This window comes from Parastagonospora nodorum (assembly GCF_000146915.1).
Source record: "Parastagonospora nodorum SN15 chromosome Unknown scaffold_37, whole genome shotgun sequence".
NCBI lineage: Eukaryota > Fungi > Ascomycota > Dothideomycetes > Pleosporales > Phaeosphaeriaceae > Parastagonospora > Parastagonospora nodorum.
Genome location: NW_001884585.1, coordinates 267,971 through 291,599, shown reverse-complemented (window position 1 = coordinate 291,599; position 23,629 = coordinate 267,971). Strand labels below are relative to the sequence as shown.

The 23,629-nt window shown below is 50.8% G+C and overlaps 14 protein-coding genes across 14 annotated transcripts; 6 read left to right on the top strand and 8 right to left on the bottom strand.

The window, feature by feature from the left end:
• Positions 1-318: 318 nt before the first annotated feature.
• On the bottom strand, positions 319-1,827 carry SNOG_15410 (hypothetical protein; the record flags this gene model as incomplete). The annotated part of the gene is made up of 2 exons (XM_001805506.1): positions 319-1,653; positions 1,741-1,827. 2 exons carry the CDS (start codon positions 1,825-1,827, stop codon positions 319-321), a joined length of 1,422 nt encoding a protein of 473 aa, XP_001805558.1.
• Positions 1,828-2,726: 899 nt separating this feature from the next.
• SNOG_15409 (hypothetical protein) lies at positions 2,727-3,015 on the top strand (the record flags this gene model as incomplete). Its single annotated transcript, XM_001805505.1, has 2 exons — positions 2,727-2,867; positions 2,986-3,015. 2 exons carry the CDS (start codon positions 2,727-2,729, stop codon positions 3,013-3,015), a joined length of 171 nt encoding a protein of 56 aa, XP_001805557.1.
• Positions 3,016-3,272: 257 nt separating this feature from the next.
• Positions 3,273-5,911, bottom strand: SNOG_15408 (hypothetical protein; the record flags this gene model as incomplete). Its single annotated transcript, XM_001805504.1, has 3 exons — positions 3,273-4,291; positions 4,356-4,553; positions 4,861-5,911. 3 exons carry the CDS (start codon positions 5,909-5,911, stop codon positions 3,273-3,275), a joined length of 2,268 nt encoding a protein of 755 aa, XP_001805556.1.
• A 450-nt stretch (positions 5,912-6,361) lies between these two features.
• On the top strand, positions 6,362-8,355 carry SNOG_15405 (hypothetical protein; the record flags this gene model as incomplete). Its single annotated transcript, XM_001805503.1, has 2 exons — positions 6,362-7,750; positions 7,804-8,355. The coding sequence occupies 2 exons, from the start codon at positions 6,362-6,364 to the stop codon at positions 8,353-8,355; spliced, it is 1,941 nt and encodes a 646-aa protein (XP_001805555.1).
• Positions 8,356-8,363: 8 nt separating this feature from the next.
• Positions 8,364-9,311, bottom strand: SNOG_15404 (hypothetical protein; the record flags this gene model as incomplete). Its single annotated transcript, XM_001805502.1, has 1 exon — positions 8,364-9,311. One exon carries the CDS (start codon positions 9,309-9,311, stop codon positions 8,364-8,366), a length of 948 nt encoding a protein of 315 aa, XP_001805554.1.
• Positions 9,312-9,332: 21 nt separating this feature from the next.
• Positions 9,333-10,707, bottom strand: SNOG_15403 (hypothetical protein; the record flags this gene model as incomplete). Its single annotated transcript, XM_001805501.1, has 4 exons — positions 9,333-9,490; positions 9,673-10,245; positions 10,335-10,449; positions 10,621-10,707. 4 exons carry the CDS (start codon positions 10,705-10,707, stop codon positions 9,333-9,335), a joined length of 933 nt encoding a protein of 310 aa, XP_001805553.1.
• A 159-nt stretch (positions 10,708-10,866) lies between these two features.
• Positions 10,867-13,007, top strand: SNOG_15402 (hypothetical protein; the record flags this gene model as incomplete). Its single annotated transcript, XM_001805500.1, has 10 exons — positions 10,867-10,975; positions 11,057-11,132; positions 11,228-11,435; positions 11,488-11,543; positions 11,590-11,843; positions 11,892-12,279; positions 12,398-12,512; positions 12,534-12,580; positions 12,646-12,715; positions 12,765-13,007. 10 exons carry the CDS (start codon positions 10,867-10,869, stop codon positions 13,005-13,007), a joined length of 1,566 nt encoding a protein of 521 aa, XP_001805552.1.
• A 340-nt stretch (positions 13,008-13,347) lies between these two features.
• On the bottom strand, positions 13,348-13,559 carry SNOG_15401 (hypothetical protein; the record flags this gene model as incomplete). The annotated part of the gene is made up of 2 exons (XM_001805499.1): positions 13,348-13,484; positions 13,526-13,559. The coding sequence occupies 2 exons, from the start codon at positions 13,557-13,559 to the stop codon at positions 13,348-13,350; spliced, it is 171 nt and encodes a 56-aa protein (XP_001805551.1).
• Positions 13,560-13,832: 273 nt separating this feature from the next.
• On the top strand, positions 13,833-15,499 carry SNOG_15400 (hypothetical protein; the record flags this gene model as incomplete). The annotated part of the gene is made up of 2 exons (XM_001805498.1): positions 13,833-15,025; positions 15,076-15,499. 2 exons carry the CDS (start codon positions 13,833-13,835, stop codon positions 15,497-15,499), a joined length of 1,617 nt encoding a protein of 538 aa, XP_001805550.1.
• A 151-nt stretch (positions 15,500-15,650) lies between these two features.
• Positions 15,651-17,296, bottom strand: SNOG_15399 (hypothetical protein; the record flags this gene model as incomplete). Its single annotated transcript, XM_001805497.1, has 5 exons — positions 15,651-15,759; positions 15,787-16,742; positions 16,804-16,826; positions 16,883-17,073; positions 17,127-17,296. 5 exons carry the CDS (start codon positions 17,294-17,296, stop codon positions 15,651-15,653), a joined length of 1,449 nt encoding a protein of 482 aa, XP_001805549.1.
• Positions 17,297-17,878: 582 nt separating this feature from the next.
• Positions 17,879-18,967, top strand: SNOG_15398 (hypothetical protein; the record flags this gene model as incomplete). The annotated part of the gene is made up of 1 exon (XM_001805496.1): positions 17,879-18,967. The coding sequence occupies one exon, from the start codon at positions 17,879-17,881 to the stop codon at positions 18,965-18,967; it is 1,089 nt and encodes a 362-aa protein (XP_001805548.1).
• A 505-nt stretch (positions 18,968-19,472) lies between these two features.
• On the bottom strand, positions 19,473-20,780 carry SNOG_15397 (hypothetical protein; the record flags this gene model as incomplete). Its single annotated transcript, XM_001805495.1, has 5 exons — positions 19,473-19,700; positions 19,776-19,828; positions 19,905-20,153; positions 20,279-20,473; positions 20,603-20,780. The coding sequence occupies 5 exons, from the start codon at positions 20,778-20,780 to the stop codon at positions 19,473-19,475; spliced, it is 903 nt and encodes a 300-aa protein (XP_001805547.1).
• A 423-nt stretch (positions 20,781-21,203) lies between these two features.
• On the bottom strand, positions 21,204-22,079 carry SNOG_15396 (hypothetical protein; the record flags this gene model as incomplete). The annotated part of the gene is made up of 4 exons (XM_001805494.1): positions 21,204-21,245; positions 21,417-21,519; positions 21,653-21,707; positions 21,896-22,079. 4 exons carry the CDS (start codon positions 22,077-22,079, stop codon positions 21,204-21,206), a joined length of 384 nt encoding a protein of 127 aa, XP_001805546.1.
• Positions 22,080-22,790: 711 nt separating this feature from the next.
• On the top strand, positions 22,791-23,525 carry SNOG_15395 (hypothetical protein; the record flags this gene model as incomplete). Its single annotated transcript, XM_001805493.1, has 2 exons — positions 22,791-22,956; positions 23,014-23,525. The coding sequence occupies 2 exons, from the start codon at positions 22,791-22,793 to the stop codon at positions 23,523-23,525; spliced, it is 678 nt and encodes a 225-aa protein (XP_001805545.1).
• Positions 23,526-23,629: the final 104 nt, after the last annotated feature.

Below are 23,629 nucleotides of genomic sequence, written 5' to 3'. Positions count from 1 at the left end.
AGCTCTAACTTTAGCAATACTAGGCGTAATTAGGTAATCTTTAGAGCGTTAGAAAGCCCTAATTTAGGGCTTTCTATATGTAAAATAAAACCCTAAAATAGTCCAAAACCCGTAGAGTTATAGAGGACAGAGTAATGCTAAGAAAAACTAGCCGGCTTGATGACATAGCCGGCTCGATGATCATTCACGTTACTAAATCTCTTATCTAACTTCCAGGTATATGTGCAAATACACCTATACTATCCCTCTCTAATACTTAGTATAATAGTATTAATAGTACTAGAGAAGCCCTAGAAGCTATACAAGCAGAGTAATAAACTAATTGCCGCGAGGTTGCGCAAACTTAAGCAGCTCCTCGTCTCTTATTAGCCGGTCGTGGCAGTCTTTTTCAAGGCAGATGCAAACCTCAATACCTTCGTCAACTGCATTTTCCTTAACCTCTGCCCTGCTCGGATACACGAAAACATACCCTTCGAACTGAGGATCTGGGAAACGAATAGCTCTTGCGATACCAAAACCGAAATCATGTTTCCCGTACACGTTCATCCCTTGCCAGCTTGTTCCAGCCAGATCCATGCCCAAGAACGAATTCATGTTAATGTTAATCCACCTCCTATCATCTAATCCTGCAATCCACTCTGGTAGCTCTGCGACGTACTGCTGAGTGATCGCTTTGATAGAGTTGCGAACTCTTTGTGCAAGATTAGGAAGATTGCCGTCAGCGAGAAGGTCAGATAACCTGATCGGTTCCGTGCGGGGCAATGCCACAGCATTACCCATAAATGCCTCTGACAGTGGCGGGTCCAGCACCTTTCGTGTGTTCACCGCATGCACCAATACGACCTCTTGACCGAGATCAGGGTGAAGAAGCTCGAGTTTGGACCGTGTGATACTTTTCCAAAGCGTAGCCATGATTGTGTCGTACGTAGATATCCAGCTGTCTCCAGCCTTAGCCATTGCTCCAGCTTTGAGCTCCTCGATCTTGCTCTTAGGGAAATGCCACATCCGGATTGCTAGCTCGGGCATCTTGAAGTCGGCAGGCGGTGGTGGAGCTGGTCCACCGCCATCTCTGAGAACAGGAAACCTTTGATCGAGCTCTTTCCATCGCGAGGCTTCCGGTCTGCTTGCACTGAGGCGCGACCGATCTAATGCGTCTTCAGACACCGTTTCGAAAGACGTCCCATTGAAAACGGCCGCCGAGTTTTGAGCCCAAGATGTCAGGAACCCATCGCACCCTGGACCATCGGAACAGTTGTGATGGATAGCAACACCCAGGATGAGACCGCCCTCGATGAAATTGATTTGAAACGTAGAGATAATGAGATTGTCCTCCTGATTGTCGCCGAGGGGTGAAAACAGCTGTTTCTCCGTCACCGCCTTTGGCAACAACTTATGTCCCTTGAATGTCGCTGCTGGGAAATCCGCCCTGTCTAGTTCTGCATACGGCGCAAAAGTGTCCTCCGCATCCTGGATAAAGAGACTGACGGCACTGTATCTTTTCTTGGTTACCCACAACCGCCCGTTCTCCGCGTCCATCTTCAGACCCCCTGTGAGGATGGGAAATTGGCTTAGAGTGAATTCGAGACCTCGAACCATGTTGTTCACAATTTTGGCCTTGTCAGTAGCTGGTGCAAGCTTGAAGACTTCCACTATCTGAACGTAGATTTTCGGCATAGTCTACATTATTGAAGACGAAGTCAGTGTTTGTATTACAGCAGTATGTACATCAGGGATTCATACGTGATCCATATCGGAAAGAACAAATTGTTCTTCTGCAGGAGCGCTCTCCCAGCCGGTTGGACGAACTTGGATCTCTTTTGTCGACATATTTGCTTGCCAAGAAGGGACTGGATGTATACCTAGGTAGCAGCTTAGGGGTTGCAGGAAACAGAGGGAGGAAACACACCCTCAACAATTTAAAGCAAAAACGGATGGGTACCATGTTCGAGTCAGCGCCTGATACTTCCTAAGAACTCTAAGCGGGACGTGGTTCCTGTGAAGCATGCCAGCAGCATTCCGCTTTGTGGATACCTCTGGGGTATTGACTTGCCATGCATACAGTGAGATGCGACATCCAATCAGAAGCCTATTCGAATTGAAGTGGCGGTTGCGGCGGAAATAAGCCGGTTCGCCCCGCATCGCGACACCACTGTGAAAGCTTTCTCTGGATACTGATGCAGGTCTGGGCGGGACCGACTATGCAAGGACCCAGATATTTCGAAAATCATTCCAATTTCTGTGAGCCATTTAGTTCAGTCCGCCGTTTGGCACTGCGAAGCCACATTTTGTTTTTGTGGTCCAACAAGGTTCTGCATCCTTCTACAGTCATAAGCTGTGCCGCATCCTAGAAGGACCTAGCAGTTACTCGAAAAGGTATGGGATCAAATCGAGGACGCAAAAGTTACAGCTCACGGCTCAACGTATTCGCTGACAGGTCTCTTCAAGGAGTTGACTTCGAGCCGGGATTACTATAGCATCACCGTCTGTTCGAGTTGTAAATGTCGGCGAGTGAGACCATATCTATGCGCAAAACGGGGAGATGGAAGTCAATCAGTGTATCGCAGTCTGGACGGCTTCAAAACACCAAACGTGTGCAGATTATTATTTCACTCCTCTCCTTCATCGCCCTCTGGCAACTCTCAAGCACAGAAGACGTATCCTAAATCTTCGGCTCCGTTATCATTGTCAAATCGATCGAATGCGCTGTTACCATCATCACCGCAAATATGCCTGGCATGTACGCCTTCTGGCGCGCAAAGATATCGAACACTCGGGATTCCGCGCTAGGCTATGACCACGGCAGCGATCCTTGGGAAATCCAGAAGCGATCCATGGGCATTGGAAAAAGCGCACAGAAGGGTCGCAAAGTGTACTTATATGGACGAGAGGTCTATAAGGTCGGATAGCCAGAAGGAATTGTATCCGCTGAGCAAGCTTGCTGCGAAGGGGGATGGCCACATCATTCGTGTGATGCAAAGATTATAGTCATGGGAGGATGCTGGTGGCGAATATTAGAAGGAGTCATGATAATTGTCTTAGTTAGGCCAAGCCTGTCATAGCTGACATGCTATAAGCCAAAGTATACAGTTTTCAGTTGCGTCCACTGATCGAGCATGTGTTTGCCAAGCTCGAATCCATCTCCACTCATCTTCCAGCCCCCAAATGGCATGTCGAAGGTTGTAAATGGACTGGTCGAATTAACTCCTACTATACCCGATTCAAAAGCTTTTACAACTCTCCAAGCCCGCGATAGATCACTAGAGTAGCATCAGTTATTGCAAAATCACCAATGTGTCCGGACCACGAAAAGAAGGCCCATACCGTGTGTAAACGCTTGCGTATAGACCATACTCAGAATCAATGCTGCGTCTGATCGCGTCTTCTTCCGTTTGAAAAGTTGCGAGCACTTGCACCGGCCCAAAGATTTCCTCGCGGCTAATCCGGCTCTGATCACCAGGATTCAAGATAAGAGTAGGTTGAACAAAAAATCCTTTCTTGCCATGCCTGGTGTCGCGTCCACCGCCTGTCAGGACCTCATGGCCAGCTGCCTTTGACTCTTGCAAAAAGCCGATAATGGAATCGTATTGCTTCAAGTCTGCCTGTGGGCCTCGCAGCGTTTCAGGACTCAGCGGATTGCCCTGTGACGATTCAGGGTTGTAACCGGTTGCCTCGATCTCTGCCACAAGGCGCGTTGAAAATGTTTTCAAGATGGAAGACTGGACAAGAAGCCGAGACGAGGCGATGCACACCTGCCCAGTGTTGGAGATGATGGATCGCGCTGCGGCGGGAATAGCCTTGTCGAGATCTGCATCTTCAAATATGATCAAAGGACTTTTGCCACCAAGTTCTAGAGAAACGTTCTTAAGATTAGATTCAGCAGCTGCCTTTTTGACCGCCCGGCCAGCGTTGATGGAGCCCGTCAGGGATATTTTGCGAATGCGTGGATGCCTTGCCAACGCATCGCCGCAAGGTGTGCCTTTGCCGCTGAGAATGTTTATGACGCCTGGGGGAAATCCAGCCTGCTTGATCAGTTTTGCAAGATAGAGTGCTGTCAATGGGGCTTTTTCAGATGATTTGCAGATGATTGTGTTTCCGCAAACGCATGCGCCGGCAATCTTGAATAGCATCATGGTGATTGGTGCATTCCATGGCGTGATTCCAGCACAAACACCGAACGGCTGGCGAAGGACTACGTTTACGAATCCACTGGTCTGTAGGGAGGAATCGCCTTGCACGTCGGTACATTTGCCGGCGTAGTATCGAAGTAGCGCGGCTCCGTTGATGGCTTCTCCTGTAGCTCAGTTGTCAGAAGGTCTTGATAGCAGTAGCTAGTACGGCAATCCGAGTCCACGCACTGTATTGGCCGACTGGTCTTCCCATGCTAATTGCCTCCAGAGCGGCCAGGTCCGAGTTGGCGAGCTCAAGTGCGTCGGCCAGCCGATAGAAAAACCTAGCACGTTCGAAACCACCCAGGTCTGACCACGCCGGGAACGCAGCTTCGGCGGCATCGACCGCGAGGTCCACGTCGGAGGCATCGGCTTCGTAGACGCGAGCTACTTCTTGTTCAGTTGCAGGATTGATCACAGCGAACGTTTCGCGTCTGCATGAGGGAACGAAAGATCCATTGATGAACAGGCGAGTTTCAATGTCTCTGGGCATAGGGAACACACGACTAGTGCTAATCATTATGGGCAGAAGTGCAGATGGCAAAGTAACATGCAGTTCTTCTGACGCAGAGAAGTAACAGTGGGATTTAAATACATTTTGGGAGCCGGAATTGAGATATATGGTTCCGTGGACTAGTACTTCACTCTACTCTGTCGAGATCCAAGACTACACGCCCATGCAATTTCCCCGAACGCAGTTGGTGAAAAATCTCCGTGAGCTTATTCATGGGCTCCAAGCGAACAGCTGCCTTGACCTGGCCCTGCGCGGCAGGTCTCAGGCAATCAATGGAATCCTTTCTGCTGCCGGTAACTGCACCTTTGATGCTGTACTGATTGACAATGAGCTTCCAGGGTAATGCGTTGGCAATGGGGTGCGGATCTAGCTCCGGCACACCAACACAGACAAGAGTGCCAGCATACCGCAACAAGTCGAGGGCTGTGTCATAAACTCTGGAACTGGCATTGCACACCAGAACAGCATGACAGCCCCCGTGGGTAAGGCGCTTTGCTTCTGCGGCCAGGCCAGCATCGTCGAACTGGGTGAAGTCTAAGAAGACATGGGCACCCAAGCCGAGACAAAAGTCACGTTTGCTACCATGATCGATGGCGAGCACGCGCAGACCGTAAGCGTTGCAGTATTGGATTGCTAGATGCCCTAGGCCACCGGCGGCGCCAGAGAGGGCAATCCAGTCGCCGGGCGAGCAGTCGGCTTTGAGGAGTGCTGAGTAGACGGTCAGGCCACCGCAGAGCAGCGGAGCAGCATCTGCCGAGTCGATGCTATCGGGGATAGGGGTCACGTATCTGGGGTCGCTGATGATGTACTGTTGAAACGTGCCCGGGTCCTTGAAGCCCGCGACCTTGCGCTTGGCACAACGGCCGTCGAAACCCTGGGTACAGGCTGAGCACGTGAGGCAGGCGGAAGCGATCCACTTGACACCGACACGGTCGCCGACAGCGACAGCATCTACGTAAGGGCCTAGACTCACGACAATGCCTATGCCCTCGTGGCCACCGATTTGGCCACTGGGCGTTGGTTCGGGCATGTGGGCATAGCCGTTGGTGATGAAGGCCAGGTCGGAGTGGCAGACGCCCGAATGCGTCAGGCGGATCAGGCATTCGCCGGCGCGGGGTTGGGGCGTGTCGACATCGACGACGGCCGTGTCCAGGGACTGGGGGTTGGTGTAGATGATGGCCTTGTGGGTGCGGGGAATAGTGGGGCCGGCCCGTGTGACTGTGGAGACCATGGCGATGGCGAGGAGCTTGCGTTGGTGGCATCGCACATCCAGCTCTTACGGCTTAATACATGCTCCTAGCGCGAGACCAGTGTCGTGTGCGCCGACAGGCGGAATATCGAGACTGATGCATTAAGGCACGACGCGCCGCCCGTTGCGTACGGTACGGAAATACAGCACTTGAACATGGCAGAACAGAATGCCGGGGGCTCTGGGAACAAGCGCGGCCGATATGTGTCGCAGGCGTGGTAAGTACCGTTGCGAGCGGAATCAGGCCGGGTTGAACTTTGCTAACGTTCATGGCGGGCCTGCAGCCTGGAGTGTCAGAAACGAAAGACGAAATGCTCGGGCGAAGATGAGTGCGAGCAATGCCGCACAGTCGGGGTCACGTGTGCCTATGCTCCGGGACCTGCGCGGAAGCGGCGTGCGAGGACAAGCCGAGTAATCGCCGCACCCCGAGCGATGGCCTCCAGCGCCGGACCAACGACGTCCAATGCTTTGACAACCAAACCCAATGCCTTGACATTGACAACCAACGACAATGCCGGAACAACAACCACTCCTGCGGACACTGCTGCTGCTCTGGCCACCTCGACGGCACTCTGGCAGAAGGATGTTACAGCGCGCCTTGGCCGCCTCGAGACGCTGCTGGGCAACCACGGCAACCACGGCGCCTATATGAATGTAAATGTGAACACAGCCACGGCCACGGCCAGCGTACCAGTTGATATAGGCGAAGCGACGTTGCTGCAGCCTATTGATGCGCTGAATCGCATCGCGCTCGGGGGCGACGGCGACAGCGACAGCGACCATGAGAGTGACAGCAACGGCGACAGCGACACCAACAGTGACGACGACATGGCCAGCGCGCATTGCCCCTATACGCAATGCGATGACTATCCCCAGTGCTGCCGTTCCCATGTGCGCCTCTGGAGCGAGCCGACCCGCGCTGCCGACGCGCAGCGGGTGCGCCGTCACGTCGACGCATACCTCGACACGCTTAATCCACACTATCCGACGCTTGATAGCCGTGAGGTGCGCGCCCAGCTGGACAATCTGCTCTCCGCCGACGACAACTTCTTTACCAGCAACAACACGCTGCAGTTTGCCGCCCTCGTCCACCTCATGGTGGCCGCCAGCTGTGCCCTGGGAGACGTGCATCACCGCGGCGCCCCTGTGCCCGGCTGGCAGCACTTCCTGCGTGCCCAGCACCTCCTGCACCATGCCACTTGGCTGGGACAGGGCAACCTCCTCACCGTGCAGTGCCTCGTCGCCAAGGCGCTGTATCTGGTTTACACGGAGAAGCTCAGCGTCGCCTATGACACGGTGGCCATGCTTGTGCGCTTGTGCTTCCAGCTGCGCCTTAACCGCCCATCTGTTGACTGCCCGTCGTGGGACGCGCACATGCGTCAGCGTGTCGTGTGGTCCGTCTTTGTCCTCGACCGCTACGTTGCCCAGCTCTGGGGCGCCCCATATCTGCTGCGCGAGGCCGACATGAATGTGCCGCCGCTGAACCCTCTCTCACCCTCTCCCTCACCCTCACCCCCGCCCCCGCGCCCGTCCTTGGTATTGGATCAACCATCCGCCCCGCCCCTGGCCTACTTCTCTGCCATGGTCCAATGGGCCCGCCTGAGCTCCGACGTCTGGGACGGCGTCTTCAGTGCCAGCGCGCGTCAGCCGCCCTCGCCCCAGTTCATTGCCACCATGGACGCCCGCATAACCTTATTCGAGCTAGAGCTGCCGTCGCACCTGCGCTGGTCGATGGGCGAGGACGAGCACGCCAACGAGCATGCCCTCGAAAGCAGCCGCGAGCACTACCACGTCACTCGTCAGCGCCTGCTCCTGCATCTGGTACGCTAACGATATCACTCTAATGATTCGCTAATCTGAATTGCCTTTGCCAGCGTGCCAATCATCTGCGCCTGCTCCTGCGTCGCGACTCCCTGCTGCAGCACGATTCTTCGCTTCGTGACGCCCACAACAGCCTTCACATCGCCCAAGACACTGTCGCCGCACTCCAGGCCTACCTCAAGTCTGGCCATGCGCGCTCCAGCGACAGACACGCTACGACGCTATATCTGACCTGTGCCCTAATCTCACTGGCCCCAATTGCCCTTCGCAACCATACGAGCTCTACTAGCGGCCGCACCGCCATCACAACCTTTAACCAAGCCATCGCGCTCGTGACAGACATTGCCCCTTCTTTTGAACTCGCCCGCCTCACCTTGTTGAGGCTGAAAAAACCCCGTCGTGCCATCTTACGAGCGTCGACGTCTGCAAATCCGCCCACCACCGATAGCGTCCGCGACGTACCGCTATCTATTCCCCTCGGCTCCACGACCATCAGCACAAATCCGCCTGCATTCGGAGAATTTTTCCAAGGCTCCACCAGTATTCTTGCGGGCGACATCTGGGACAATGACTGGTGGCGCGCCGACGGTACAGGTTGTGTTTGAGTCTGTCCTCAAATTCGCCCCCGCTCAAGAAACCTTACGGGAACATCGACATGCCTCGCTCGTACGTACTCGGCCAAGTTCTTTCCGTACGCGTCAAATCCTGCCGATGAATTGCATCCGCCTTTGAGATGCCCTTTGAGCAGAAAATGCACGGCTCGCACTCCCGGCATCTCGAAGCGCTCAATCGGCTTACCTGTGTAGTCTTTGCCCAGAAGTTCTTTGAATTTGGCCAGAGACAAGAAGCTTTTTAGCCAATCCCATTCGTCTTGGCTTCGGGCTATGAAGCCTGCATTTGCGTCAGACGACTTGTCGCCCGACCTTCCGAGCACTACAAAGCCCAAAGGCGCTCGTCGAGTAGGTCCCCAGGTCGATAGCTGATAAGGCTCGGGCGTATCATATGAAACTTGCTTGTTTGGATACTGTCGTGTGCGAGTCGGTGGCGGCATGCGCTTGGAGCTTCCGTCGGGAAGAAAGACGGTCTCCACGACATGGCTCTGATCTAGCACCGTGACGAAGTAGTCAAAGTACGGCCTTCCAACTCCTTGCCGGAGATCGGTGTTGGGTGTGCATCCTGGATAGCTTTGAAGGATGTTTTGCTTACACCAGACGAGGAACTGATTTGCTCCGAGAACTGAGGGGTCTCGACTCTGCGCGTAGATGCGCATATCTACAGTAGCCTCATCTTGCGATCTTGGGTCTTCGGGGATTGATCCAGCTACTTGGAATTCCAACACGTGCAGCTTGTCCACCTGGCGGCCGGCCAGTGCCTTGGTTTGCAGCTCCACCATTTTGACCTTTTCTTTCAGATCTAGACCGGTGATGTAGTAGTGAAACTCTGCACGATACCCAGCTCGCGCAGATATGCCAACCTTAGTAGTAACAGGTGCAGGATGCCCCTTAGCGCCCGTGATGCGAACCCTGTTCGATCCTACCTCAGTTACCACGAGGCCTTCCATGTTCGCAACAATATCCGAGTTTTAGTAGAGCGGTCCCTGAATCTCATACACAAGTTGTGTAGCAATTGTTCCAAATGAGATCTCTCCGTCTTTGCCGTCTTCAAGTTTCAGCTCTACGTCACCTTGAGCATCTATTGATGCAATCGGACACCCAAGGTCCGTGCATTGCTCCCCAAGATCTTTAAAGCCTGCATAGCATCCACCCGTGACATATGTACTGCATTCTGTTAAATGGCCTGCTATCAATGCCCCAGCAAGCTCATCCAGGTGTTGGTCTCGATCCCAACCATGCCACCTTTGTGAGTCCTTCTGTCAGCGCAAGTCGTCATGTGTGAGTGAAGAAGAGAAACTGACCACATACACGCGCCGACACATGCCGATGCATCTGCAATACGTCCACAGATGACAATGTCAGCCCCGTGCTCAAACGCATAAGCAATTCCTGTCCCGCCTAGATAGCACTGCGCGCATATAGGCTCACAGTCCCACTCAGACAAGGGCTTTCCGTCCAAGAGGCTTGGAAAGCTCTCTCCTTGTTTTTGCAAACCAAAGACCGTGTCCGTGACGTCGTCACCCTCAATCCACGCTACGTTGAGTCGTAGCCCCAGCCCCTCGACGACTTTGCGGACCGCCTTTGCGAGACCAGCAGGATTACTACCGCCAGCATTACAGGCTAGTTTAGTTGCATTGGCGGCTAGATGGGGGAGTGCTGGTTCAAGTTGGGTCAAGAAATACGGGTCGAATGCGTCTTGCGTGTTGCTGAGATATTGGCCCGCATTTGCGACGCCTGTTTCGTCTCGTCCCGCCGCTTTGCGTGCCTTGATCTCGGCCCATTCGATGCCTCGGACCGTCATGTTGGCTTCGCTCATCCAGTCTCCGACGATCACGTCGATGTAGGAGATCTGCGCGAGATCTTGCAGCGCCCGCAACTTGTCTGTCGCACCTAGTACACATTCGCATTGGCACATGTGGTTGTCCAAACATTGATTTTATCTTCTTACCTCCAGAGGCACCAGCAATTACTATTGGCCGGCGAGGCGAAGATGTGCTTCTCATCTTTGTGGTTGTTGTCGTAGTTGAAGTAGTTGAAGTAGTTGAAGTAATTGAAGTAGTTGAAGTAGTTGAAGTAGTTGTAGTTCTCGTACCCAAAATATTGCAGAGTGGCTGAGACTCTTGAAGTGCAAGCAAGGATTGACCAGTTTGATTCACAAAGCGATCGGCTCGTTTCTCGTACCGGCGGATACCGAGAACTAGACGTGGCTTTCTATGCGAGTGCTTGCTGTGAAGATCGGCAAATCGGAAATGTTACCATGTTGTCTTCACCAACGACACCACACTTGCGGAAATCGGCGGCGGAATCCCGTTCCATACAATCCCGCTGGGTGATTGAGCACATGCGAGACAAACGAGTCACATCTTGTATTTCTTATCTGATATGTGCTGCGGTCTGTATCAAGGTCTCATTTTCATACGCTGACCTCGAATGAATGGGAGCGCGGCGACAAATTTAATTCAATTGCGGATTCAGCAGCAAATTACAGCACATCTCGAGACAATGACGCACCAACCTGCACCAAATGGCTCGAGCCACTCCCCCAATACTATGGTTCAAAGCCACGTAATTGACGCTGCACGGCCTATGAGGATCGTTTGCATTGGTGCAGGTGTGTAGAGCGCCGTGTATTAAAAGAATTTTCGGGTTGCTGATGCTTCTTGGTCACTAGGCATATCTGGTATCTGTACAGGTATTAGGTTTCCACAAGAGATTAAAAATCTGGACCTGGTCATATATGAGAAGAATAGTGATGTTGGTGGTACATGGTATGAGAACAGATATCCTGGTGTTCGTTGCGACATTCCTAGGTCCGTCATATCGCTTGTAAATTATTTTCCCCCGCTCATAATACTTTGCTTAGTGCCGGATATCAGTTCACCTTTGAGAACAATTCGCAATGGTCCGAATTCCTTGCAGGAGGCGCAGAGATACAAGAATATCTCACTCGAACTGCGAAGAAATACGGTGTTTACAACTATTGTAAATTCAACCATATGTTTAGGAGCGCCAAGTGGCATCAAGATAGGGGAAAGTGGGAAGTTGTGGTTGAAAATCTCATCACTCATGAGGTAGGCATAGGAGTACGCTGCAGCACGTTGGTTGTTCTAATATGTGCTTAAGACCTTTGCAGACACCGCCGATGTAGTTCTTACAGCCTCAGGGATACTGAATAAATGGTAAGACCTGCACCGGCTTCTCAAACTCTACACTGACAACTCAAAGGGACTGGCCGAACATCCCTGGGATCCACAGTTTTAGAGTTCCAAAACTACACACCGCTTGCTGGGACGACTCGATCGACGTTGAAGACAAACATGTTGCAGTCATCGGAGGTGGCAGCTCGGGCATCCAGCTCGTTCCCACTCTGCAGCCGCGTGTGAAACACATGGACCACTACATGAAAGGGAAGAACTGGATTTCGCCTCTAGGGATGGGCAGTGGACTGCTTAAGTCTCGAGGCATCAAAACAGGAAACTGTAAGACAGCCTTTGAATCATTGATAGATAAGAGCTGATTGAAGGCAGTCAAGCATACAGCAGAGGAGCTTGAGCAATTTCGTGGCGAACCAGACACATACTTGACGTTTCGGCGAAAGGTCGAGCAAGAGCTGAATGCTGCACAACTATCCGTATTCATGGGCACACAGATGCAGATCGAGTTCTACAAGATGGCCCTAGACTCGCACAAATCCAAGCTGAAAGATCGCCCGGACATATACGATGCACTGACGCCCTCGTGGGTACCGGGATGTCGTCGCCTAACTCCTGGCCCCGGATACCTCGAGGCCTGTTGTGCCGAGAACGTAGAGTTCATCAGTACCGATATCAAAATGATCCATGCTAACAGCATCGAAACCATTGACGGAATATGCCGGCCTATCGACATATTATGCTGTGCGACTGGATTTGACGTGTAAGCAGTTCTCAATCCCAGACCTGCATTCCTATGTCGGAAGTAACACGCATTAGGCAACGCAAAGAACTAGATATCACAGGTCTCGGAGGAAAGACTCTAAATGAGCTTTGGAAAGCCCATACCCCGAAGCCTATCTTTCCGTATGCCCGCTGGCTATGCCCAACCTGTTCATGTATCTGGGCCCTAACGGTGGTCCGCTCGCGGGCAGCACGGTGCAGATGATTGAATGGGTATGCGACTACATGATTCAGCTCGTACAGAAGATGCAAAGGGAGTACATCAAATCCATGGTCATCAGGTACGCTTCACGTCACAATGGAGATAGCGATGGGAGATGGCAAAATACTAACATATGCCTTGTAGCCCACAAGCAAACGCTGCCTTTAGTGCTCATGTCAACCAGTACTTCAAAACCACCATTTTCACACAATCTGTACGTATCTCATTTGGCCTTTCTATTCCCTGCCATCTCATACTCCTAGTGTGCATCCTGGTACAAGCAAGGCAAATCTGGCGACTCACGTGTCGTCACACCCTGGCCAGGCTCCTCAGTGCATGCAAGAAAAGCACTGAGATCGCCGCGTTACGAAGACTTCATTTACGAGGTTCTACCAGAAGTACAGGACAACTGCCTTGCGTGGTTGGGTAACGGCATGACACAGGCGCAAATGCAGAGTGAAGATACGACGGACTATTTGGATGGTGTAGCGCCGGGAAAGATGTGAATGGCGGTTGGATCGCGGGACCAGAAGAAGGCGAGGAGATGGTCATTACGGTGGAGAGTTGTGTTGGGTTTTTGTATAGTGTAGTTCCAACGAGCTACCCAGGTGGTACAGTGGCGTGAATGTCGCTGGCATCTAGTAAGCCGTCTTGAAAAGGTTGATATCCTATATTCAGACCAGGATGCGCGCGGGGTAGGTCCGTCGGCCGATTCAGAGTAGTCACGTGTGTATCGGTCTCCGCCAATGTGAGGGAGGCTAATAATGACCATGATGGATCATGTTGTTAATGTGTCAGGTTTATTCACGTAAAGCTGTAGGCGCTAGTTTAGCTTGGTGCTACAATCTAGATTCGCACACTCGCATTGGCGTATGCGGGAAACTCGGGTAGTCGCCTGGACGCCTTGCGGTTAATAAGTCGCTTAGGTGGCCAGAGAGAACCTTGGAAGTAAGCCTTGCTTAACCAGAGCCGAAACACGGTTACTGGCCGTATCCGTATCCGTCAGTGAGTGGGTTGAGCCTACCGTCGCCATTGTCATCATCGTCGATATTCGGCATTTTCGGCTCGGGCTGCATTCGCGGCCGCAAGGAATGCGGTGAGTAGTTGGCGCATGGGCACCCCGCAAATGTAGACAATGTCACAGTAGAGTCCAGAGGAGGTCCTTGGCGAGGGCGCTTATAAGCTTTGGGTTATACGCATTGCTGGTTTCAATTTCAATTCCGGCCATCCCGCATCCGCTTCATCTTCTATACTCTTGCTCTCGCTCTTGCTCTTGCTCTTGCTCCCGCCTTCGCCGTTGTCAATATTGTTTTGGCATTGGCACTGGCGCTATGCCGTCGACCGCTACCGGGAAACTCGCCCCCACGCCCCCACCGGAACCGGCTCAGCTTGCAGGTTCAGCAGACTCGGGATCGTGGAAGAACAGATTGTCGGACCGACAACTGAAGCGCAAGCGCGCTGTGGATCGTGACGCCCACCGCGAAAGTCGCGCAAAGACACGCCAAACCATTGCTGTGCTTCAGGAGCAGCTGAGGCAGATGGCCGAAGGGCGGGATGACGTCCTGGTTCTTAATCTACTGGCGCAAGTAGAAGAGCTAGAGAAGCAGCGGGACATGCTCAAGATGCGCTTAGGAGGCGTCCTGTCCGCCGTTGGCCTGACTGGTGAAGAGAGGCGCGCGCTCGAGGCCCGCAATGCGAACGCAAACGCCGACGCAAACTATAACACCCGTGAATGCCTCGTCAGCCATGTGAAAATATCGGAAATTGAACCTGTGGTACCCGAGCCCACTGCCGCAGGACCGATAGTAGCAGACGAGCTTCCTGGTCATGGCAGCAGCCAACAGCCGCCTTCGGACATTCCAGACGATCTACACATGTCTTCTGTAACCCTAGAACCTCTCGAGCTAGCGTGTACCGGCAATCGAAGCCCCGTAGATACCGAGTTGAACCACCGCATGGTCAAGGAACGCCAGCAACTGTCTTTGTTTGTCCAAATCTCACATGCAACTGGCAGCGCAGATCATGGCCTAAAGCTTTGCTCTTCGGACGATGACTTCCTTGAATCGATAATCCTATGGAAGTTGTCTAACCCAATCTACCAGCACGTTTACCCTTTGGCGAATAGTCTTCTGCACATCGACCTCGCCCCCACTTGCATAACAGCTGTGGACATGGATCAGTATATCGCGTCTCCGACCTTCGCGCAAGATCTCGATCGGGAGCTATTCCCAGACTACAACTGGACTCTACAACATCCGCGTCCGCCGCCCTCTGCCTCGTTAGACAACAAGAATTTGCTTCAGATGAAGAAGCGCCAAGTCATTGCCGCTGCTCTTTTCTGCACCCGCCACTGGACATACATTTCACACCGAGTGCGCCTGGTCATGTTTACAGTAGTGTATAAGCTCATCTTGTTTCTGGTGCTTCCGACCGTGGAGAATCTTCACAAGTGTCCTCGGTGGTATAGGCCAGTGGCTGCACAGTTTCTGCACCCCCATCCGTCTTTCATCGATCTCTTACCCTGGTAAATACTTCCGTTTCGTTAATTTATTAGCACCACTAATCTACCCTTAGGCCTCTCCTACGCGAGAGACTGGTCCACTCTTACCCGAGCTACGAGAATAGCGATCTGATTAGTAGCATTCTCTCAAATCTGCAATTTAGTCAGCCGCGCTTGGACACGACAAGCCCTATCACTTTGATCGGCTCCGACTTGGAATTCAGCCCAGTCTTCGATCAGGCGCTTGATGATTTGAGCAACCTTAGCATGGATGATGCCTTCTGTACTCGGTATCCTGAGCTCACTGCCTGCGTTAACACCGCGCCCGCAGATTCGATGCTGCCGCCGGCATCTGTAACTACTGATCCTGCAAGCCTACAAACAGAACGCAGTGCAACTAGTGTGCGGCAACCGACACGACCGAAGATTCAGAATGATGACAGGATGTCAAGACTGCATCCTCTGCCGAATCAAACTGTGGCATTTACCATGTTCTGAGAATAACTTTATTACACTGCATAAACGCTCTCGCAGTCACGGTGTTTCCACAGCAGTTTTCCTGCTGGGTTGGGACTTCTTCCTTTACTGAACCAGATCGACTGCGGCTTCCCTTCCTTTGCGACCAATGCAACATCATAGTTCATTAGTGTCAGTACAAGGAGAACTTTGATTTCATTTGCGGCAAAGAATCTGCCTGGACAAGCATGTCTACCGTGGCTGTCGATGGATCATCAGCGATGTGACTTGCGTTGTCGGTACTGGAAAGTGCGTCAAATAAAACATACCCAAAATGTAGGAATGATGGTGTTGTTTGGACAAATGAATGTAGTGTCTCTTGCCCAGATTCCTGTCTTTTTTTTGAAAATCGGAAAGGGTCAAAATTCTTGGCGTCCTTGTAGTACATGTCATCCATATACATAGCGAAGGATGGTACCGTGACGTAAGTCCCTTTAGGAAGCAAAGTCCCATCGCTGAGTGTTGTATCCTTCAATGCAACCCGGTCCAGCTGACCGGCAAACAAAGGGTTAGAGCGCACTGTCTCACGCATGAAACTGTCCATCTTGACAAGCTTTGTTAACCCTTGCTTTCGCCACTTACCACCTTCGGTCTCAAAGACACTGCGAATCTCCTCGCGGAGCTCGTCGTGTATCTCAGGACGCGCCGCTAGCTCGTTTATGCAATCAAGAAACGTGACGCTACTCGTATGTACTGCTGAAATGGTTATGTGTATCATGCGGTACATGAGTAGTTCCGGATCAAGTTGGTCCGGCGGAGAGATGTCTAGCACCCATTGTATGGCATCTTTCTCCTTGACCCTCTCGTAATCATCTGCCCGATTCGTCGATAGATATGCGTCTTGTTTCTCGATCCGATCTTTGATGATTGGGATCAGGTGTTTCCGTGCCACAGCCAGTTCTTTGTACAGCGATGTGCGGAAGTACATAACCAGAGGTTTCAAGAAGCTGGGATATGACCGTATAAGATCCGCTCCGCCGAACATTACGAAAGAGTAGTCAATTGAGAATCTCAGAAATTCAGGGTTGCTTGCAAGACATTTTCCAAAGAGAAGCCTATTGGCGGTCCGCGTGACAATCCGGAATGTCGTATCCCACATGGCAATCTCGGTCCAATCTGGAACATAGTCAGCTTTACAATCATATACAAGGCAAGAGTTTAGCTTGAGGATGACAGGACCTTTTGGCTTCCCGAGTTCTTCCGCCCATGCGTGTTTAGCCTCATCCTAAACGCAATCAGTGCCTGTGCTAACTAAGCTTGTCTTGTTCATTTCCGATCGTACATACTACTACATCTGGCAAGCCAGGTCCTGCAGATAGCTTAGTAAATAGAGTGAAACCTTTCGATTTAGCTTGGCTGACATACCTAAGTTCTGGGTTAATTGCTTTTGCACAACACTAAAGTGGTATTGATCAACCTCGAGGTGAGCATGAAGGGTATGCCGCAATTGCATGATGACATTGTTCGCAGGCAGGGGATTGAGCTCCGAATCGTTTGCCGCACGTATCTCGTCAATGAAATGTGGCGCAGCGACAAAGACTGTATGACTCGGTGTTCTCCAACATTCGTAAGTAGGTAATCGACCATGCAGATCACAGACTAGATGTACCTCATGAGGAAGCTCTGGCCTTTCCTACTGAACCTGTCGTATCCAATTTGCATGACCTTGGACCCATCTGCCACAAATGCTGCAATGTCTGCGGCTGCACCAGCGGCGCCGGGAAGTGTGGAGATTTGGAGTCTGGGTGCCTTCGGCAGTCTTGGAATGCGAACGTACATGATCAGGCCGATTAAAGCTATGAATAAGACCTAGAAGACGATGGGGTTTTCAAGAATGGAATTTCTGGCGGCTTGCATAACAAAAGCGGCCATATTGCTGTGCTCGCGGGAGGTGACTGGTGTTTTGGTGCTGTGCAGTGAGGAAAACCAAGATCATGAAATACCAGTCATGGTAGTCCATGTCGTCTATAATATCATCATTAGGAAGTGGTAGGAAACATACTCAATGATCAGGTCTGTTCTGAATTTTCAGTAGTGAGGGCCATTCCGGGCTTAGTTGCTGTCGTGCGCTCGACATCCAGCCGGAATTGCGTGACCAACGAGTAAACGGACCAACGATGCAACGATGTACCAACTCTTTTCAAAAACAAGGTCAGGCTTCGGAATAAGAGACTATGAGTCATGTAGCTTGATCAACTTCCAGAGTTTCATCCTAGGTTCACTACATGTATTTCCGCCGCTTCACGTTTAGGACGTCGCGCGCCTTACATGTGCAGTAACCTTTTAGCATTGAGATTTGAGATAACAAGTCAATAAGCACCACATTACCGATCTTCTCGCTCAAGGTCCACATTGTTTAATATGTCTGGAGCTTCTGGAAGGAACGTCTATGAAGACGGCTATCCCAATTATCCCAAAGCCCCGCCAGCACCACCTCAAGGCCTGGAAAGTGGTTATCAAGCATTGTTCGCTGTCATCCAGAATACACCGCATCTCGATCGGCAGCTCAATTTCTATGGTGCTGTAGGCTTCATCGTCGACCCCGGAGCGGAGCTAGCCGATGGCGAGCAGTTACCGAACGAATGGTTCAGTGCCAGGGGTGTGCAGCGTCAAGACCTTGATCGGAGCGTTGCAGTAAGATTACCCGCCGATCCGTACATGCATGTCTGGTTTCACTCTTGGCACAACTTGGATACAAATGCGCAATGGCCTCCTAAATTCAACCAAATTGGCTCTCGAGGATTTACGCTCTTGTGTTATGATGTAGAGCGGGAACTCAAGCGCATCAAGCATCAATTTCCTGGCACACCGGTGCTCCAGAAGCCGATACGTATCAATCGAAAATGGGGTCCCACAATTTCAGCCTTGATTCGCGACCCGGAAGACAACTTTGTTGAGATTCTGAGTATCGATGGGGATGCATTCGACGAGAAGAAGGTCGTGCCACCCGGATCTAACGACAAGGGTTTCCTTCACTTTCAACTCAATGCTGGGCACAAATTTGAGCAGCTTGGTACTTTCTATCACGGCTTCGAAATGTATCACGACCACGGAGTTGACTACCGACCCCGCGTTGGGTTTCCACAAGGCTATCAGCATTTTCTTGACCAGATGAAGGATGCTTTCAACTTCGAACCACCAAAGGATGATCTCAAGCGTGTTGATTTCTTACGCAATGATCGCGACTGCAGCCATATGCACCTCGAGATACTAGAGACTATACCTGAGAAGAACAAAGATCCCGGACTGGACCCCACATGGAGTCAAAAAGGCATTGTACGCTACTGCATTAAGTCTCCAGACTATTCAGAGTCTGTGCGGACGATAAAGCTATGGCAGAAGATTGCTGGTACCAAGATCTATGTGGAAGACCAGCGGGGCTGTCTCAACTGGGGTGATTCCCAATGGATTTTCTATGGGGATATTGATGGCAACATCCTGACTGCGTAAGCTCATCCGTGTTCCCTAGACCCTGTTGCCTTTGTGGTGCAGAACATGGAATGCTAACTCTTCTCGACAGCGAACAATGGTACCCAACAAGACACTGGAGCGAAAAGTCCTAAACAGCTTCATGCAAGAAAGTGTGGTAGTAAACAACATAGTTCTGAATCATTGAATGAAATTAGTTCTCGTTACCTGCGCCGCTTAGTGTGATCCGAAAATCTCACTGCTCCCAATTTCACTCTTTTCTTACCGGTGTGGTGATAACTACTTGCCATGTAGATCCAGTTTATGAGTATTGGCTGAACTAGAGAGGTGGATCCTCAAATCTTTTATGCGTAAATCTAGATAACAAGATTTAAGACGTCTGAGACTTCTCAAACAACCATCAATTCTAGATTTATCTTATTGCAGACTTTTCTCTTCTTTGATAAAAAGGCTTACTTTCGAAAGCAAAGGGATTACATTCTTTTCTTACTACACCTCTTGCACCGTAGAGTCAATTTACCCAAGGTCAGTGATCTGCTACCACACTTCGCTGATTTTTCATTCCTGGCGGCTGAGTTAGGCTGCGCTTGCGCGCCTCTTCCGCTGTCGGGGGTTTTCCTTCGAATAATGGAGTGGACGCCAAATTATAAAATGCTGGGTCAAGACAATCGACTGTTAGGTATGGCGCTTTATCAGCCTTCGGATCCCGCTCGGTCTTTGTAAAGCCAAGACCTAGATACGCCCACATGTTGTGCTACACTAAGTTAGCGGGTAGTTAAAGAATCAGAAGTTAAGATTGAATATTAGTGGTTGAGATCGTTATACGTACGGGGTTCTTGTAAGTAATCTCCCAATCTTCCCATCGCGGACTGCTGACCACGTCTTGGTAATGAAGCGCGCTGCCTGGTTGGACAATGAGACTGTGTCGCATCGTATCTAGGTTCCAAATCCGACTCACCAGGCCATACAGCTGTCACGCGTCCATCCCTTCGGGTATACCAGCTATTGCAGTCATTGCTCCATACAAAGCCGTGCAACGCTGTCTGCACATGCGTGTTGAACTGATCTGTGACGCTCTGCTTAGGCGCCAATCCCCTCAAGTTCTCTGCCTGTATCTTGTTGATCATCTTGATCGCAAAGTCGGCAATAGCGGTCAGTGATGCCGTGACCGAACCAGCCAGAACAGGGAATGTAGGGCCAAAAAAGGCTATGAGGTATCATCAGGTTCGGTCCCACGGCTAGCCTGGAAGTAGGTTCTACTCACTGATAAAATTTGGAAACCCTGAATAGAGTCAGGACGTGGTTTGGTCTGGGCCAGATAATTTGACTTACCAGGTACAGCCATGCTTAGGTATGAGTCTGGATCTGGGGTAAACTTGTCTCGCAGGGAGATCCCGTTCTGGCCAATGACATCAAAGTGAGGTCTATACGTCGTATCGAACCCAGTGGCCATGACGATAGCATCCACGTCCTCTACTTCGGTTCCATCTTCGCCAATGACGCTGGTTTCAGTGATCTTGCTTACCGCTACCGAGGCGTTAGTATGTGCTAGCAGATGTCGTAAGCGGATTGTTTACCGGTGAAGTGAGTGTTAACATTTGGTTGTGTTAGAGCTTCCATGAAGGGTACACCCTATCGAAAAGTCAGCTTAAAAACTTTGCAGTATGGGGTAAGGGTAGCGAACTGGTGTTGTACGCCGGCAACCAACTGGAAAATCCGGAGTGAGAGCTTCAATCAACTCTGGCCGTTTGAGATGCTTTCGCATCTTTTCGCGGCTTCTTTCCTGGAGTACCTTTTGCTCAGGGCTATCATTGAGCATGGCCTTCCATATCATATTGACCTGTTTTCATATGAGACATATTGATTTTGCACCAAGAAAAATCAGGAAAAACCTTTTCTTCGTAAATCCTGGCCTGGCTAACTAGCTTAGCCTTGTCATTTAAGAATTCTTCCTGCTCGTTCTTGGAGACTACAATTAAAATGTCAGAGTCGCGTTATTTCCACGGTCTTGGAGAGGACCCACACGTTGGTTTTGCCTATCGTATCTCTTTGTAAGCTGGTATCATGTTCTCAGCTCTATTTCACTCACCACGTTGTCAGGTTGCGCCGAAGCAAGCCACGCTTTAGACCGAATGAAAATGTCCAGATGCTTTACATGAGGTTGGACACTACTGTGCTCTTAGCGCCGTATTCATTTATCAAGGACTGGAAACACACCCTGGAGTAGTCTGAACACTGGAAGATCCTGCACCAATGATTACCATTCTTTGGCCTTTCCATTGTGACTCTCCATAGTCATCTGGCCATTGCGCAGTATGTAAAACTCTGCCCCTGAAATTTTCGAGGCCTTCAATTGAGGGTACAATGGGGTGGTTCAGAAGTCCTGTCACTTGGAGTAGCACGTCCTATTCATTGTAATGTTTAGCTTCTGATGTGCTTTTACGACGATATGCTACAACATGAAACTCACACAGTGGTCGTATACAATCTTTTTGGTCTCGTCTGCGTAGGACTGTTCGATCTTCAGATCCCACCTGCTATCATCCTCGGACCATTTTGCTTCAATGACACGGCTATTGAAGTGCATATATTTACGCAAATCAAAAGCTCTACACACGCGGTCAAGATAAATCCAGATCTGGTCACTCTTTGAGTAGAGCTCTGGCCAGAAAGGCTGCCGAAGTCAGTACATTGGTTATCGCATACCAAAATTCTGGACTCACGTTGAGTGCAAAATTGTAAGTGTACGAGTGACTGGGTACTGTGATTATATGTCAGTATCTCCTAAATTGTACTGAGTATTCGGTCTACGAGCATACCATCGCAAGCACAGTTGGGATATTTATTTTCAAGCCAAGTGCCTCCGATATCCCCGTTCTTCTCGTCTATCACAAAAGGGGGTCAGCACCCAGTTTATGGCACACTGCTATGTCGAAATCGTCCACTCACACATAACGTGCTCGACATTTTCTGTCTCATTCTTGAGTTTGTACGCAAGTAAAACGCCCGAGAAGCCCGTTCCAATGGTGACTACTCGCAAGCGTCGGTTGTTAGGATCTTTGTAAGTGATGTCAGGTACAGTGTATCCATGTTTATTCGTGTGTCTATTCAATCCCTTGGTATGGGGGTGCATCTTGGTAGAGGTTGAGGCTGAGGAGTGTTGGCGGCGATGCAGCACTAGAATGGCAGTTTACACCCAGGTACCTAAGTTGCAGGATCGTGATTTACACGGCTTGCGCGAGCACGCTATTCCTAGACTAGGTTGCATCTTCGGATTCCACTGTACGGAATCTTTCAACGTAGATCTAGCCTTTTCGCGATGAGTCGTTCGAAGGAACGACGGATTTGGAGCCTTTGTCATGATCTTTTACCCGGTGTCTTCCGGCGGAATTTGACATTGATCCGCATCTGGCGACCAGACCCCGCAAACTCTATTGCTCCGCAAAGACCGGACTTTGATCGACCCCGAGGTTTGCAGCAATACATTTGGAAACCTGGGCACTCAAACAAACTTCTTGCGCCTCCCTTAGAGAGTCTGGAGTAATATTGTATTTTAACATCTCTACGAATTCTGATGACAAGTCTTGCCTCAAGTACTGGAACAACAGCTGTATTTATGGACAACGACCCGAAAGCGACCAATGATACAACCAGTATCATGAGTTTTGGAGCTAAGAAAAACACCAGAGCTAACACTGAAGTGGTCCAGTTTAGGGATCTTGAAGCTATATGGTACCTTCCTAGAGCCAAAGAGCCTGGTTTCATGCGATGGCTCGTAACCTGGGTTGGTGGCCCTGCAGGCTTCATAAATCCATCGATTGGTTCATCCGTCATTAGCGAAAACATGGCTGTAGGATTCATGAGCCTGCCTCGAGGACAGAGGCAAAGCGGTTTGCATGCACACACCGTTGCAGAGATCTACGTTATCTTGAAAGGGCGTCTAATGGGTTGGGATGGAAGAGGCGAGAACCACATCGCTAACACCGGCGACTGCGTGTACATTCCGGCAGGTGAGTAATAGCTTGAAGACCCTTCATTAGGTTGCACTACTGAGCTTAGTTACCTAGGCGTGCCTCATGGTGTTCGGTGTTATGGAAGCGAGGACGCAGAGCTGATATGGATTCACGACAATATTGAACGGAAGGATGCAGTCACCTACTTTACAGGTCCTGGTCCCTATCCACAAAGTGACGATATCAAAGTTATTCGGTACAAGGATCTTGAGCCAAGTTACGATGCGCCGCGGTGTAAAGAACCAGAGTTTATGAGGTGGAACATCAGTTATGTTGGTGGTCCACACGGATTTACCAACCACAATCCGGAACAGGCTGCCTTGAGCAGAAGTATACATATTGGAGTGCTGGCGCTCGACCCCGCGCAAAAGGAAGTCCCGTTCTCTGCAGATGAAGATGAGCTATACATCCTCCTTGACCACGAAGTCGTGGTCTCTGCAGGGAGCGAGCAAGGCCGTAGTCTAGAACGATTGGATGGAGTCTTCTTTCGGCGTGGCGAGATGCGTGCTGTGCGGAATTATGGCCGCAAGACGGTGAATTTCCTGACAGTCAGACCATTTGGTTGATGTCATGATGGTCCTATTTGCTTCAGCAGACTGCTGCTACGAGAGTGCTTCTTAGTGGCGATAAACACGTGACTAATGTGTATGATAATGAGCTGGAGTAATTT